Source organism: Solanum tuberosum, unplaced genomic scaffold, assembly GCF_000226075.1.
Source record: "Solanum tuberosum cultivar DM 1-3 516 R44 unplaced genomic scaffold, SolTub_3.0 scf00268, whole genome shotgun sequence".
Lineage (NCBI taxonomy): Eukaryota > Viridiplantae > Streptophyta > Magnoliopsida > Solanales > Solanaceae > Solanum > Solanum tuberosum.
This window is the reverse complement of record NW_006239190.1, coordinates 592850-609887: the sequence shown is the minus strand read 5'-3', so window position 1 is coordinate 609887 and position 17038 is coordinate 592850. Positions and strand designations below refer to the sequence as shown.

Below are 17038 nucleotides of genomic sequence, written 5' to 3'. Positions count from 1 at the left end.
CCCCCCCCCCCCCCCCGCCCGTGGCCCCCCCCCCCCCCCCCCCCCCCCCCCTCCCCAAAAAAAAGAAAGAGGAATCTCTTAACTAACAACAACTTCTTACTCAATGAATTCCTCAAATTAAATTTTGCAAGCATTCAACCATTCATTCCTGATACCACACCTCTGGTCTTGAGTAACTTCCTGTAAAAGATTTGTCTTCCACCATGAAATAAATTTTCATTTTCCATTGAACCCTTAAACTAAGTTTTTAATCAAACACTAGTGAAATGATTGAAAAAAAACAGTCTCTCTCTTGGAAGAGGGTGGGAAGACAAAATAAGACCTTAGGGGTTGTTTGGTATGGGGGATGACATAAACAAAGTATAAGGTATCCCACCCTATATGAGATAACTTATCTCATCATTATAGTATAAATGGTGGGATAACTAATACCCCTAAGCAAATACAGGATAAAATAATCCTGCATTTATCCCGGGACTATTATTTTTTATCCCTCTTACACGATCCCTTAGAGTATTACCTTGAGAAATGTGTCAGGGAGCATTTTTTGGAACTTCATTACTTTAGTAGCAATTGTACTACTCTAGCTTACAATTACATAACCTAAAAGTGTAGACCATCATAATTTCCATCACATGGTCCTCGTAATACTGCTTCCTACCAGGTCCAGGCAACTCAAACAACAAACAACAGAAGACAAATATAACCGAATCGACAACATACTTTGCACCCCTAGTATCTTAATCATTGTATTTCCAATTTATTCAAATAACTGCATTTGAACTCTAGAAAGTCCAACATATATAAACCAAGGAAAACCCAATCATGTCGGTCTATGATCTCATCTTGTTTAACAGAAGTACCAGCAGCGCAGTTATATGATTTTTCCAATTTCCATAAACAGCTTAATGAGAAATCAAAGCAGAAAGACAGGTGAAACAGAAACCAATATTAATAAATTATACCTTCTGCAAGCGTAGAACGACAAAGGGCACAAAAGTCAAAGAGAAGTAAAGAGGAAATGTTTTCCGGAAAGTAGCTGCCGCTGCATTAGCATCATGAACTAAGCAAGATTTGGTCCCAGGGTGAATTACAGAGCATGGGATAATAGAAGGAAACTCTTCCAACTTCATAGTAGTAGAGCCCTTTGCTTTGGACAAATAGGCATGTAATGAAGCAACATCAACTGGAGAGCCTCTACAGCAATCCTTAACAGCTTTGTAGACTGGTGCTGAAACAGGCCCAGTCTTCTGAATGAAATCTCTATATGCTTTTGGAAGGCTCTCAGGACGCATTATGAAGCAATACATAACCTGCAAAACATTTTTTTAAGAACGAAGATGGATATATAACTACTTTGTCCAGATGTAAAAGAGAACAAGTTATCTAGTATCATTAGTATGATAGTATCGTATGAGAAGTTCAATCCCCTTGCACATTTGAATTATTTTGTTTTTTATTTTTTTTTAAAAAGGGAGAAAGAACAGAAGAAGAAGTTTAATCTCCTAGGGTTTAAACTTGGATATTTTAACATTTATGATATCCCAGCCACCCCCTTCCAACCACCAATCTGTGGGCAAGTACAAGGAATTAAAACATGGATGGAAAAGGCTCTTAAACATTCGCCAAAAAGGTTAAGCAACACGAGAACTACCTGGGCACATGCCAATGCAAAGAGTAAAGAATCCCCATGACTCCAGTGACTTCCCCAGAGATGAAACCGGTTCTTGGATTTGGCAGAATTATACGCGCACTGACAATTGTAAAGTCATCAGAATACAAGCCAGTAGAAAAACAGAAAAGAAAAACTTCAAGTAAGCTGGTACTGGTGACTTTGTTTTTAGCAGGTAAATCTAGTACTGGCCGTTTAAATATCTTTATCCTCTGTTTTTTTTGGGTAGTTCTTTTGTTCCTTTTTTTCTGTTTCGCCTAGGGGTGTGGAGAAGGGGAATAGCCAAAGCATGGTTGTACCTGTGATAGCCTTGCCAGAAGATACAAGGCAAGAGTCCGCCGCCTGTTGGAATCATCTAATGCTAAAATAGACAGACCTGCCACTGAACCTGCTAAAATTCTGCCCATCATCCCCTTTAGCCAAGTCAAATATATCGGATAGGATATCAACTATAAAGCTTCTCAAAGCAAAACCACAGAAAAGTAAGTTTAAACTTTTAAGTTGAGAATTCAGCATTCTGTACTTACGCATTTAAGGGTGTCTCTTTTCTTCTCAGCTTTCTTAGCAAGCATCTTAGAGCATGATATGAACCACTAAATCCCCCAAAGAGCAAACCAATTCGACATGCTTCCTCTCTTACAATTAGGTCTTTTTCGGACACAAGTTGCTGCAAAAACACAAGGATTCAAACAAGCGCAGAAAAAAATGAACTCTCCCATGTATTCATAGATGAGACCAAGGACGGACAAACAGATGAACAGACAGAAATCAGCACACATGTCCACTAAAATTGTAATATCCTCTTCCAGAAAATCTTCTTTTATATTCTCTTTTGCTTCTTCCCTGAGGATTTGAGGGTTGTGCATAGGGTCAAAGATCTGAATAACCTCCATTCATCCTTTATGCTACAGTTGAGATTGCTAAATTATTTCACTGAACTTCAAGAGGTTCGCAACTCCAAGAAAACTTATCAAGAAGAAAATACCAAGGTGAAACAAATTTAAACCATTAAAAGGTCAAAAGTTCCATCCCCTTCAAACTTCCATTCCTTACAAATTGCAGTAATATAAGTATTTCTTAAGAATACACCCTGAATGATTAGATCGTGATATGTTCATTTCTTAAAACAATTGTGGAGAGCAGAGCACAAAGTGTACTCTATCAGCATTTCACCACTAGGGAGTAAATTAATTGACGTTGAGCTACAGGAAAAAGGAACAAACAGTGGGACAGAGGGTAAATTGGCTTTACAAAGTGTTTGGGAGAAAACTCCACATGGTTCGCCCTTACTGAAAGAGCAGACTTTTATCCAAAAAAATAAAAAGAGAAAGGAAGAGAGAGACAGGAAAGTAACACATGCGTAAAGTTTCCTGTACGACTTTTGACATCAGCTGACTGTTCAAATGGTGCTAAGATACACACATGCAGGCAAAATGCATGACACACAGGAGCGTGCAACACACACTCGCACAAAGAGGGAGAGCGAGTAGCGTTAGCTCAGTAATCTTTGATTGACTAAATATCCTTATGGCCAAGCATTTTGGTAACCCACATGTCCCAGTAGCAGATGAAATCATGGAAACACAATACATACACTGCCAGAACATAAACCCCTTGGAGTGTAATCACCATTACAATGGTTCTCCAAGGTACTTAAAGGACCAAGATATCCTATCTCGGAATTGATAACCATTCCATCAACATATCAATCAATCAACTAAGGCTCAATGCCTCAATCTGAAGATATCGAGTGACTCATATCCATTCAATCTATCCAGAATTAAAATCAATATTCTTCAAGTGAGGAAATCTAAAAAATCATTTAGAACACAAAGCTAACAAGGATGTGGGTGCTTCTAGGCCAAAATGCCCCTTCTCTTGCAATCACAGGAATGCTGCTATGAATCATATCATGTATAACATCTGTGCAAAATTATTTCATCCTAGTTTCATCAAAACTTGAGCAATTTCAAAAATAAAATACAAATCTTAAAACTGATTTCATCAGAACTGAAGCAATTTTGAAAAAAGAAAATTCTGATCTTGAATCTATACTTGTACAGGAATATCTTTCTAATAAGAAAATTTATTCTAGATCATGATCTTCTCAAAACCAAAGTAGATGTATCAGGAACTAAAAAGGAGCAAGCTTTAGTTCAAACAAAGGCAAGCATTCAACAAAAGTACGAAACTGACTGAAAAACTAAAGGAGTAACTGTCAGTTCAAAAGATTTTAGTCTATTAAAATAGATTGTCCAACCGACGACAGGAACATTTCTAAATGTAACCTAGCTGAGATCAGTCAAAAGGCGAAAAGAATGTAAAACTAAAAAAATCATAAATCAAATTAATGATAAGTTAATCTAACTTACATAATTAAACAAATGCTTAAGTAGATAGGCGAGTTTCAGAATTTTGGAACCTTGAGATCGAGTAGAGAGGAATAGGACTGGCGCCGAGCTAGCTTAAAAGCACGGAGGAGAATTCCGATGCCAACGCGCACACCGTAAGAGAGAAGAAAACTTTGACAAACGTTACCAATTGCGTTAGCAACACATGATTCATCGGCATGGTCACAGGGCGGGTAGATACACCTGGCACGACGTTGCCGGCGCTGAAGCTCTTCAATTGCCTCTCTTAAGCGCTCCTCCGCCTCATGAAGACGGCGCTCGGCGGAGTCACCGCTCTCAGAAGCGTCGTTAGGTAAAACCGGCGGCGAAGAAGAGGACAGAGGACGCATTTTGCAGAGAAGGCGATCGATGAGGGGTCTCGCATCTGATCTGGGAGAAAAAGGAGATGATTTCGGGTAACTTTGAAAGATGTGCAGCGATTAGCCATTTTTGTATTTGATGATGTAATAATTCCAATTATTGTTTTAAATCCTACAAAATGTGATTTATATATTTATTTATTTTTCATCGATCAAATATATAGATATAAAATGAGGATCAAAATTGTCATTTTAAATGAACTAATTTTGTTTATAAGCTCACGTTAATCGATAAAATTATGTTATTAGTTGTTGTATCTCTTTTTACAAATAATTTGTTAGTTTAGGTTCTTTTTTATCGCTTCATTTATTTCATCATGATAAAAAAATTATTGTTGATATTAATAAAAAATTAAATATAATATTTACTTATTTTTTTTAAATATAATATTATGAAAAATTCAATTCAATTTTAGTATAGAAAATGTAAAACTCAATAAACAATAAAGTTTAATTGATAATTTTGATAGAAATAGCATGAACTAAAATTTTAAGCGATGAATTAAATATGTATTTCTTATATTATGGGGATAATTAAATGGTTATTTTATCTAGTATAAAACTAAAATTTGATGTATACAAAAGATTTTTCTAAGGTTCTTCACGCTAATAGATTTTTTTTTTTTTATAAACAATTAATTACTTTGAATAGACAACTATACTAATGACGAAAATATATGAAGCACAGAAGATTGTATCTTATAAAGAAAATTAAATAATAATTTGAGAAAATTAATAACTCGTTATTTTGTTTATCGTATTAAAATTAAAAAATGTTCACATTTAATTTTAAATATAAAATAATCAGCTAACATGTCACAAAGGAGTTTCATGATTTTATACTATTCCTTTCATTTATCTGTTCTACTTTCTTCTTAATTTTCACCTCTGACTTCCGTAGGGGTGGAGCTAGTAGCTCACATGTGAATTTGGTTGAAGTCAATATATTTTATTCAAACAATATATTTTTGTTAATAAATTCATTATATATGTACAAATATTAGATTTTGAACTTAGTTTTATCACTAAAAATCGTCATTGTAAAATTCAGAACCCATTAAATTGAAATTCTAATTTCGTTTCTGATTGTCCTTTTTTTTCTATAACTAATTTAAAGCAAGTTGTTTTTCACTTATAAGTCAAAAGTTATAAGTTATAACTTTTGACTTATTTTTGTCTTTTTACTTAAAAATAAGTTCTTGTAAACAGTTTTTACATTTACCCAAATAATTTAAAAGTGCTTAAAAGCTATTTTTAGCTTAAAACACTTAAAATAAGTTAATTCAAACCGTCAGTTTAATTTGAACATTCAAGTTACTTTGTTTTTATATCCGGCTATTCATGTCACGAAAGGGTATATTGATTAGGAAGCACGTAGAAAATTTATCATTTAAATAAATTTTGTTATAAAAATATCTATATAGGCAAGGTTAGTATAATATTTTTCAAATTAGCAGAGAAATCAGTGTTATCAAGACAAATCTAAAGAGAGATTTTTGAAACTATTTCAATATTTAAATGTATCATTCAAATATAACATATTTGTGGTATATAATTAGGCAATCATGGTGTATGACAAATACAATACAACAAGTCAATTAGTCTCATTTTTTGCTCTGTTGCTTGGAATCACCATTAGTAGAAGTTTGATCTTGCCATGATGCTTGCCATTGCTTGTCATAAAATGTAGCTTCATCAGCCAGCTTCTTTAAGTTATCAAAATCTGTCCTTTTCCTAAACAAAATTACACCTCCAACTGTTGCCAAAAGAGCAGTTTTACACAAGAAATTTCCCATTTGGCCTACCACATCAAGTCCCGTTAGTACATCCACTAGATACGCCATGAAAAATCCCACCATTGCTGCTCTTCCTACAAATTAGCACCGTCTCAGTTTATGTAACACTATTTCCTTATTAGTATAGAAACACAAATGTTATGACAACGTTTAAGGTCAAAAGTTCTTTTTTTTCTTTCTTAATTAACTTCGTACTGAATCAAACTATGTCATATAAATTGAAACAGAGGGAGTACAGTCTTGTGTACTTTTTCTAGATAAATACAAACCATTTAGCAGCTCAGCTTCAGGGAGGTGAGAATGCATCATCCATGCCCACCATGGTATGATAGAACTTCTAAAGACCACAGGTTGTTGATTTGTTGCTGCTTCTGGGAATAGTTCAAGAAATTTCCTCCTCTTTGCTTCTGCAATGTGCATATCGTTAATTAATGAATAAATTAATTCACTTAAAAAATCGCGGTGCTTTAGTAATTGAAAGACTTGTTCTTTGTAATTTTACCTACTACTATGACAGCATCCCAATCCATTTTGCCATTTTTGACAAACATAGTTAGATCCCATGTCCCATTCTTCCATCGCTTATCAGAAAACCTTATTAGATCTTCAGACTCTGATGAACCTGTAGTAGTACCACCTTGTACTTCATCATCATCATTTGTGGTCTTTGTATTATCATCAATAAGCAAAGACGATTTATCTTTGATTTCAACAACATTTAAGTGTGTTTGTTCTTCGACTTTTGGAGTCATAACATTTGTAATCTTCATCGATTTGGCTTGACGAGGCCATTGTTTCTTCTTGAAGTGATGGGAGGTGCAAGGTGTATGTGTAAATGAAGTAATAGCAAAAGCAGCCATAATTGTAAGTATTTTCTCTGGTTTGGCTCAAATTACTGATCTTCTCCTCTTGAATGAGATGGTGATAGGATAAGATGCAAAAAGGCCCATTCTGAAATAAATAAAGCTTATCCACTTATGCAACTTTTTTCTGCAATATCAGGGGCATGGCAGCCCATGTCTAATCCCTGACCATATCTGCTTCCACTTTTGGTGACTCTTTTTAAGAATATGACAAGAGCGGAGGATACACGTTACCTAGGCTGAGGGTCTATTGGAAACAGTCTCTTTATATTTCACAAGGTAGGGGTAAGGCTGCGTATGCACTACCCTTTCTAGACCCCACTTACGGAACTACACTGGGTATGTTGTTGTATAATGAGAGCAGGGGATAAACTACTGGCACCAGCAGTGAATCAAGCATGTTTTGTTCATATTTTGGGGCATTGAGCCCCAGTGAGTTTGGAGTAAAAATTTGGAAACCTACAATTATGGCCTATTTGATTGCACCAGATAGGATATTATCAGAAGTGAAATGACTACTCCGTTCCAAATTGTTTGTCAGTTTGGCTCAGCAAGACGTTTAAGAAAGAAATGAAGACTAAAAACTTATAGCCGCTATTAACATGTCATAACATTTGTGTGACTATAAAAACTTCTCATTAAAGGCAAAATGAGAAGTTTAAAGTTAATTATTTCCAAATTACAGAAATGTTTTTTAAAGGAAGATAATATCAAACAAATTGGAACAGATGGGGAATTTCAAAACTACTACTTCTATCATATCACATAAGAGTACAGATAAAACCAATGCAGTAATATGCATTCAACATGCCCTTAGTATATGTTACTCCATAACAGGCAATCCTCATGCTAGAAAATGAGGGGGGAAAACAGTTAAACACCTGAACTCATAAGAAAATGGCGACAGGGGCCATATGGCTCCAAGTTCCCAAATGAAAAATACATAAAATCTGAAGCAATTGGCGACTCAATTTATGATTAAATTGTCTCAAGTACACATTTCAGTTTGTAGAACATTCTATGGTTCATACTTGAAAGAAAGATGATGCGAATGATGTGCTGCAGGATGTGTACATTGTGCTGTGAAAAAAGTGCCATTATGCCTCCCAACCTCTTAATTGAGTGGCGCGTGCAACACGATTCACCCCCAATGTGAACGCACCCATCCGAAGATTGCAATTATGTGAATGGCACATGCCCTTGAGGTTATGAAAGGCTCTTGTCATGTATTTCTTAAGCTCCCTATTCACCTTCTCCTCATCCCACATAAATCCTTGAATATTCTGCATATGAAAGAAAATTTTTTGAGAATAAAAACTCCAAATGTTCATTACATCTCAGTTGTTTTTATCCTGATTTTCAGATAAAAAGAATAGACTAAGTACATGTCTCATCACCAGTTAAAGCGAGATTTTAGAGTTTGAGAAAATTAAATATGCCTCCAATTCCTAGCCCTACCATTCCCACCAAAGTGTAGAAAATAAGCAACCTATATACCTAGAATCATTTGATCTACATGGTTTTCTATACTCATCTTAAGATGTCGGTGAACTTAGTAACTATATTCCTAACATTTTCTTGAGAAACAACTTTACAAAGACAGGAGTGATAAAGATGCAAGATTTCCAATTAACTGTACTGTTGCATCTCCCAGTACATGATTGCTTCAAATATTTTTCAACATAAACCCTTCATGATGCTCTATGTTGTAATGGCATAAATATCAAAAGTTACCTGAACCCATTCAAAATAGCTGACAGTCACACCTCCAGCATTGGCATAGATGTCTGGAAGTATTACTACTCCTTTCTTCGATAAAATCTGCAGAAGGCAATTGTGTGAGGAAAACTATGATTCATGCTAGTCCAAGAGACTCGAGACTCCCAGAAAAAAAAAGTGATACCTCATCAGCATCTGGATCAGTAGGATGGTTTGCTGCTTCTATAATGAATTTGGCCTTGACGTTATCAGCATTTTCTCTTTAAACAACAAAAAGATCAGAACATACAAGGACAAGTAAGATACTCTACATTAGGTACATTTAGCTCACAAAAAAGGGAGAAGTTTCTATTAGCTCCAGCGTATGCCCATAATTTTGGAACAGTTGCTGACATTGACTTCTCTATTCTCTTGACACAAAAGCAAATTTCAAGAATTAAACAACAAATTTCAGAGCAAGATAAAGGTTGAACCTATTCAAAACTCCTCCCAAAGCACAGGGGATGAGAACGTCACATTCATGTGTTAGCAATTCATCAGAATTCATCACATCCGCACCAGCAAAATCGATGAGCTTTCCTGTTTTTTCTTTATGACTAAGCAAAGCTGGTATATCGAGCCCATTGGGGTTCTTGACCGCTCCAGTTATGTCACTCACTGCAACTACCTTGCCACCTCTCTCATGAATGAGCTTTCCTGCCCACGCTCCTACATTTCCAAATCCCTAAGGAATCCAAATACATATTTATGACATCATTTCGACCAAATATTGTGGAATGTGCTAGGACTAATCTGATTGCATAATAACCTGAATTGCGAAAGTCAAATCCTTAACATGCTTCCCATATTCAGCAAGCAAAGCTTCTGTAGCATAGACGACACCACGTCCTGTCGCAGCTTCTCTTCCCAATGACCCTCCAAGATCCTAAACAAAATGTGGCAAAGCATGATTACAAGAATCATACATAAATTGTTTCAGTTTTAAAAGGTAATACTAGCATATTATGAAAAACTTACAATTGGTTTTCCAGTCACAATTGCAGGTGAGTGACCATGAAATTTTGAATACTCGTCCAAAATCCAGGCCATAGTCTGTTGACAGCAAGCATCACATAGACTATTACTTGCATCTTATTCTAAAGTTTCAAAATGAAGAACATATATCGACAAACTTGCAAATAGAATTGTGTTACTAACCTGCGCATTAGTGCCCATATCAGGTGCAGGCACATCAGTATTAACTCCAATTAGATCATGAATTTTCTGTGTGAAAACACGAGTAAGTCGCTCCAACTCGCTCACACTTAAATCCTTTGGGTTACAGCCTATTCCACCTTTAGCTCCCCCATATGGAATGTCGGCTACAGCGGTCTTCCAAGTCATCAGTTGAGCAAGGGCATTTACCTCATCAGGGTCAACCTTATAGAAATTTTATAGCATCTCAGTATAGAATCGTTTATTAGTGGAGCTCTAATCATAAAACGGTAGTAGATTTGTAGAAGGATGTAGACTGTAGTGAAGTTAAATCAACTATAAAAGAGAGAAATCATTCAGATACAAATGTTATACCAAATAACAAGAGTTGATCATCAGAAGAATCGATAAACTACAGCTCAAGAGTGTGAATGTAGCAATTCCGATGTATTCTGGAACTTCTTGTTCCAATACTAAATACTATCTGTCTTTCAAAAGAAATTAGGAGTTCTCTAAATCTCACATTTATCTTTATGATTACAGTTAAGTGTTTAATCAACTAAAACAGCTTCTAGCATAACACCTCACTAAACATAATTGTAACAACAACGACTAACAATGAACTGCAACAAACACTTAAGTCTAGACATGGCTGATGAAACAACTACTACTAGTTTTTATCACTAGCTTTATTGCCAAAAGCAATAAAAACAAAAAATGATATGTGGGGAACCTCCAACTGCAAAATACTTTCGCAAAGCTGAAGAGCTAAATCCCATTCCACAGCTATTGTATCATTTTTCTTTTCTAATAAAACCAGTGCTCCATGTCTGAAGCACCTCATCAAGTGTTGCATAACATGAGTTATCGATACCATGATTTCTTTTACAAGCAAATGCCTATATGCATATATAGTGGTGAATCTTATCAAAACTAGAATTCGATTAAATTATCAGTTCTAATTGCATTTGGATATCTAGCATCAATAACCAACCATCTAACAATCCTGGTCTTCATAAGCTCTTATATGAATAAGAAAAGCTTATCTTCGAAACACATATACACAAGAATTCACCTATCCCTCGAAAACCAACATCAGAGCAGCATGACTAATATACAACGATTCTCTTTGAACAAGAACACAATGGTAGACGATTATCTATCATGATTGAAATTCCATACATAATCCCCAAACAGTAATTTGTTTTACCATATCATATCCACCTAATTTTGATTACTCACAAAGTTGTCATAAAATACAAGATCCAATCACAAAATTGCAGTACAAACAACCATAGTTGATTTTAAAGACGATCAGTCAACTAATAGTTATAATTTACCTCAGGATGATATCTAATTCCGCCTTTCATAGGACCACGAGCATTATCATGCTGCACTCTGAATCCAACATAGGAAACTAACGTTCCATCATCCTCGGGAATTGTGCATTCCACCTGATCAAACATAATCTATATCATGAGAATTCTATTTTTATACTCAGACGAATAATAATTTTTTTAAAAAAAACCTTAATTTCTCTGAAAGGAATGAGAAGACTCTTTTCGATTTTGGAATCCAAGCCAAGAATGCGAGCCGCTTGGCGGAAGTTGCGGTTGGTTGCAGCAAGAGCGTTCATGGCAGCAAATTGGTCTGGTGAGAATTGTATTCACTTAGTAAACTACTACTACTACTAGTATCTTTTTCTTGGTCCTACTTGCTCCTATATTATATACACTATTTTGGAAGACTAAAGAATATGAAGGAAATTGACTAGGATGTGACACTTTTGCCAAAGAATTCCTATCGATCTCCGTTTAATTGACTAGGATGTGATACTCTTAAAAGAATTTCTATTTGTGTCTATTTATTTGACTAGGATGTGGCACTTGCCAAAGAATTTCTATGAGACACTTTGACAACGAATTTCTATCTAACTGACTAGGATGTGACACTTGCGAAAGAAAAAAAAAGATTTTTGTCTATATTTATTTAATTGACTAAGATGTGACACTTGTCAAAAAATTTGTGTCTATCTCAATTTTAGTGACTGGGATGTGACACTTACAAAAGAATTAATACTATCTATATTTATTTAACTGATTAGGATGTGACATTTATCAAAGAATTCATGTCTATTTCTATTTAACTGACTAGAATGTGATACTTGCAAAAGAATTACTATCTGTTTTATGCAACTGATCAGGATGTGATACTTGTAAAATAATTTATGTTTCAAATTAGGAAAATAATTCAAAATACTCTTCTTACTAATGGTTACTTCAAAATAAGAAAAAAAAATCAAACTTTACCCTTGAACTATTCAAAATAGGATGTTTTTACCCTCTATTTAAAGTTCGGGACAATTTCTCTTAATTGTAATGACTTGAGCAAAAACTTATATTAGCAATTATGAGATTAATTTGACTATTTTAAATAATAATTTTTATATAATGTCAATTTTATGTTCTATATAAAGTTAAATTGTATACATTAATTTTTCAACTAAACATTTATTCAATTGTTTCATTTCAAAATTATTATATCGGTCCTCGACAAAAAATTGGGATGACTCAAAGTTACGATAAATAATATAATATAACAAACTATAATTAAATTTGATTTATTTTATTATATCATTTTTAGAGTAAGTAAAATAAATGGGAATTTTCGCATATACCTACTCAAAATAACTTAATTGAACTCTATAGCTATAGATGGCTAATTACGATTCGTAGCTACATGTTAGGGGAGGAGAGAGGCGAGCGAGAATGGGAGAGGGAGGAGAGAGGCGAGTGAGAGAGGTCATTAATTTGTATAATTCACATCTCGTTTGTATAATTCGCGGGTACGTTTATATAATTTGCGTGTATTTTGTATGATTGAGTAATACAAATTCTGAAATTATAAAAATATGATAAAAATCAAAATAATGAAAATTTATGCAAACATAAACATATGAACTTTAAACATTTATACAAATTATATTATACAAATTACATTATATAAATTATATTATACAAAATTTGAAAACTACACGTTTATACAAACTTTAAAAAGTTATAGAAAAAAAGATTGAACGTATCTGATGATAAAATTGAAAAACCAAAGAAAATCACCGTCATATACAAATACGAACCATCGTATACAACTACAAATCAAATGAAGAAATATTGAGAAAATGGCCAACCCCCCCCCCCCCAAACCTATAGCCAGATTCCCAACTACACACTCATACTTCATGAGGGTCTTATTACCCCCTGAATATTTTTTACTTATTATTTCACCCTTATTTGCTGACATGTCGAAGAAGGTGAGACAACCTCCTTTAGGCGCATAAGAACATAAAATAAAACTTCAAAAACTTGAGAAAAGTACACGTGGGAGTCCAAATCAGCTATAATTAATCTCCAACAGTATAATCATATTCTCTCCCAAAATCAAACTCTCTTTTTCTTCCTCTTTTTCTCACTTTTCAATTGTATATTCCTTCATTCTCTCCCAAATCAGCTTAAAACTTGAATTTAGTTGTCAAAGCATTCAACTATAGTTTCAATTTTGAAAAAGCTTGAAGCTTTAGGGCTTGTAATTTCTCCGATTTCACAGTTAGGGTTCAAAAGTTGTTCTTCAAATTTATTATTTTTTGCTTTGTTAGGGTAAATAATGAAAAATGTGGACTTGAATAAGCTTTGTATGGAAGAATCAGACCCAATACTCAAAGCCGTAGTGCGGTGCAAACATGAAATTTTACTGCATATGCAAATTTCTTGGTCAAAGTTAAATCCTAAAAGCCAGTTTTGGTCCTGCCCCTACTATGGTATATGTGATTTCTCTTCTCATCTATTATTTGTTGAATTTAATTGATGTTAATGTACTATTTTGATATTTTAGTCTAAGAATTGTAATTTTTTTCGATGAAGAGACAAAGAAAAAGTCGACTCAAGATCAAAATTTATTCTCCCAAAATTGGTGAACAAAATCAAAGAGTTGGAAGAAGAAGTTTTGAAGAGGTAGGCCCAAATCAATGAGCAAGTGGTCGACAATAATAATGGTGTAGGTTCTATTGGAAGATCATTTTGTGTGTTTTGATTTATGTTGTTACTATGTTTATCAACAACATATTCCGAAGTAGTGAATCAAGTATTGATCTAGTTGAATTGGGATAGTAAGGAACTATGTTTTGCTTTGGCATAGTAAGGTACCCTATGTTAGATTTTGATGTAATAAGGAATTATGTTTTGCTTGTAATGCTTTGTATTTATGTCTCTATTTATGTCAATGAAGATTTCAACTGATGAATGTGCAATTATAAATTAGTTATTCAAACAAACGAGAAAACAGTAGAATGCCTTTAATGGATATAACATCATTTATGAAATAGGTCTCACATAGAGAAAATATTGTAGTCACAACCAAAAACAAAAACATAAGTCGTTTGGTACTAATACATCAATATTCTACATAAAAAAAATAAAAGGCTTAAAACAATGTTGCAATACTACATTTTTCATGGCTCCCTGGATTGGCTTGGACTGTTTGAACTACTTCCTTTTAGTTTTTTTCTTTGTTGCTCACTCATTTCTTGAAGTTTTCTTATTGAGATTGCTGATTTTCCTTTCCATTTAAGCTTGCTTACAATACTTGGTTTAAAATCAATATCACCAGTTATGTAGCTGATTTTGTCACTTTGGTTGCACCAGTAGATATATCTTAAAGCTTGGCATGCCAGGCAGCACTCAATTTATGTAAACTCCCTTAAATTAGCTATCATTGTCATCATCTTCACTCTGATCTCTTCAAGCATAGTAATAATTGTCTTGTGCCTTGCTGCCAATATTCATACATTAAAACACTCATACATGTTATTGTCTACAAAATCACATTTTACTCCAGTATTGAAGTAAACCTTACACCAGTACTCTATGTTGTAGTACATCAAGTCATCCGTCATTTTTTGTAAACCAAAAACTTCATCTTCTCCACATTTTTTCTTAATGGAGACTCAAAAGTACTTTTGGAAACCTCCAAAATTGTTGTCTTCTTTGAAGGCCTCTCCGATCCTTAGCCTAGTTAGCTAAGATGTGTTTAGCACACATTCTATGTTCTGCAGTAGGCAATCGATCTTGAATTGCTGCAAACAATCCCTATAAATAGATGTAGTTATGTCATAATAGCATATGCAATATTAAAACCAATAAATATAAATAAAAAATAAAAAAATACACACGCCTTTTGCATATGTGTAATCAATGTGAGATTTCCATCATCTCCTAGTCCTAGATCATTTTTTAATAGCTTAACAAATCATGTCCATGTATTTTTGTACTCATATTCAACTACTGCCCAAGCTAGTGCAGCATCTGGTTATTACCATCCTTGGCAACATCAACTAACAACTGGCATTTACAAACCCCTTTAAGGAAACAATTATATAAATCTATGCACTTCCTACAATTTAAGAATGCTTTCTTCAATGAATAAAAACATATATAAAAGCTCTTAAATATAGGCCTACCAAGTGCATGAGGTTCATCTAGTTTAACAACATAAGTGGTTCCTGGATTGGTCCTTAGTAGTTCATCCTTATAGTCAAGAATTCTTCCAAATTCAACAATATGATAACTCATAATATCTTTCAACACTTTAGCTCTTGCCCTCCTAACAGTATTCTTGCCAACATGAACTTTAAACTTTTTTTCTAATTAGCTGCTCAAGGATTCTTTGTCTAAAGACTATAGATATGTACTTTGCATTACACAAAATAATTTCTGGTTGTTACATTACAAGTATGATCTGGATTGTAAGTCTTTATCATGAAATTATTTGTTGTGCTGTCAAGACATACATACAAAAGCCATGGACAACTATCCTTGCACCTAACTCTTAACTCTTTTTGGCTCATTCATCCACTTCTCTATTTGAACTCTTCTTTGGACAACATATTTAGTTACTGCTCTTCTAAGTTCATTCACATCTGAAAAGACCACACCCAATTGCCACACAACTTTCTTAGCAGTAGGGTCATGAATAATTTTCTTTTTTTTGCCCTTTTCCTTCTTGATATATTTACTCTTCTAGGTAAATTAACCCTACCAAAATCAAAACTGTCAACACAAGAATATTGTTCATCTTCATCACAACACTCATCTTCATCTATTTCAAAACTGTCAGCATTAAAACTTGGATAGTAAGGCTCATAACCTCCTAACCTTCCTTCAACACTTATTTTTCCTGTTTCAGTTTCACCAAAACCTAAATTTCATCCAGCTTTACCTACTGGTACCTCTTCAGTGATAGCTGGTACTCACTCATTTCTTTTTCTTCTTTGAAAAGTCCTATTTTCAGCCCTCAACTCCATAACCTCCTCATGCACATCACTATCATAATCCTCATCATCATCTCTAACTAATTCACCTTCAGTATCAACACTATCTTCAGTTGAGTAATTAGAATCATCTTCTTCCACTAAATCAGATCCAACTGGACCTACATCTATATCATTAGGATCTATAGTAGCTGGACTGCAATAGCTGAATTCGCAGTAACATATGATCTGCGGTAGATGGATCTATCGTAACATGATCTGTAATAGCTGGATCTATAGTAAAAAGATTTGTAGTATTGATTGGAGTTGTTGTAGAAGATGCTCTAGTAGCAACAACTGTAGTTTGAGGTGTTGTAGTAAAAAGGTCCTCACCTGATAAAGTCTAATCACCAACCAAAATGTTTGGACCACCATTTTGTTCATCCCTTTTATTAAAAGTTGAACCAGATTCCTCTCTATTTTCATGGCTAACATTTTCTAATAAAATGGGGCCGGGGTCCACAAGTGGTTCATCAATCAAGTATTTCACATATATGTCCACAATACTTCCATCTTCCAAAGAACAACATAGGTCTAAAATATTCATATCATTATCTATATCTTCCAAAAAGTCACTGTCAGGGGGTTTAATCCTAAATGTGCAAGTTGTGGTGTATCCCAATTCCTTGGGAGAGTTTTATTTGTCACTCTTTCACAATTTCA

The 17038-nt window shown here is 34.3% G+C and overlaps 3 protein-coding genes across 3 annotated transcripts in view; all 3 read right to left on the bottom strand.

The window, feature by feature from the left end:
• The window catches only part of LOC102599966 (uncharacterized), a 9515-nt gene extending 5020 nt beyond the window's left edge, over positions 1 to 4495 (bottom strand). The window contains exons 1-5 of the mRNA XM_006358131.2: positions 4095 to 4495; positions 2200 to 2339; positions 1972 to 2071; positions 1655 to 1753; positions 966 to 1313 (exon numbers count right to left, since the gene is read on the bottom strand). Of these exons, the coding sequence (XP_006358193.1) occupies positions 966 to 1313; positions 1655 to 1753; positions 1972 to 2071; positions 2200 to 2339; positions 4095 to 4412 (1005 nt within the window). The 5' untranslated portion in view covers positions 4413 to 4495. The remainder of the gene's footprint in view (positions 1 to 965; positions 1314 to 1654; positions 1754 to 1971; positions 2072 to 2199; positions 2340 to 4094) is intronic.
• A 1428-nt stretch (positions 4496 to 5923) lies between these two features.
• LOC102599638 (uncharacterized) lies at positions 5924 to 7454 on the bottom strand. The gene is made up of 3 exons (XM_006358130.2): positions 6741 to 7454; positions 6508 to 6645; positions 5924 to 6312 (listed from the first exon to the last, which is right to left on the bottom strand). The coding sequence occupies exons 1-3, from the start codon at positions 7096 to 7098 to the stop codon at positions 6047 to 6049; spliced, it is 762 nt and encodes a 253-aa protein (XP_006358192.1). The 5' UTR covers positions 7099 to 7454; the 3' UTR covers positions 5924 to 6046.
• Positions 7455 to 7879: 425 nt separating this feature from the next.
• On the bottom strand, positions 7880 to 11813 carry LOC102599312 (glutamate dehydrogenase A). The gene is made up of 9 exons (XM_006358129.2): positions 11543 to 11813; positions 11355 to 11468; positions 10018 to 10239; positions 9838 to 9912; positions 9629 to 9745; positions 9294 to 9544; positions 9005 to 9080; positions 8836 to 8922; positions 7880 to 8384 (listed from the first exon to the last, which is right to left on the bottom strand). The coding sequence occupies exons 1-9, from the start codon at positions 11648 to 11650 to the stop codon at positions 8199 to 8201; spliced, it is 1236 nt and encodes a 411-aa protein (XP_006358191.1). The 5' UTR covers positions 11651 to 11813; the 3' UTR covers positions 7880 to 8198.
• Positions 11814 to 17038: the final 5225 nt, after the last annotated feature.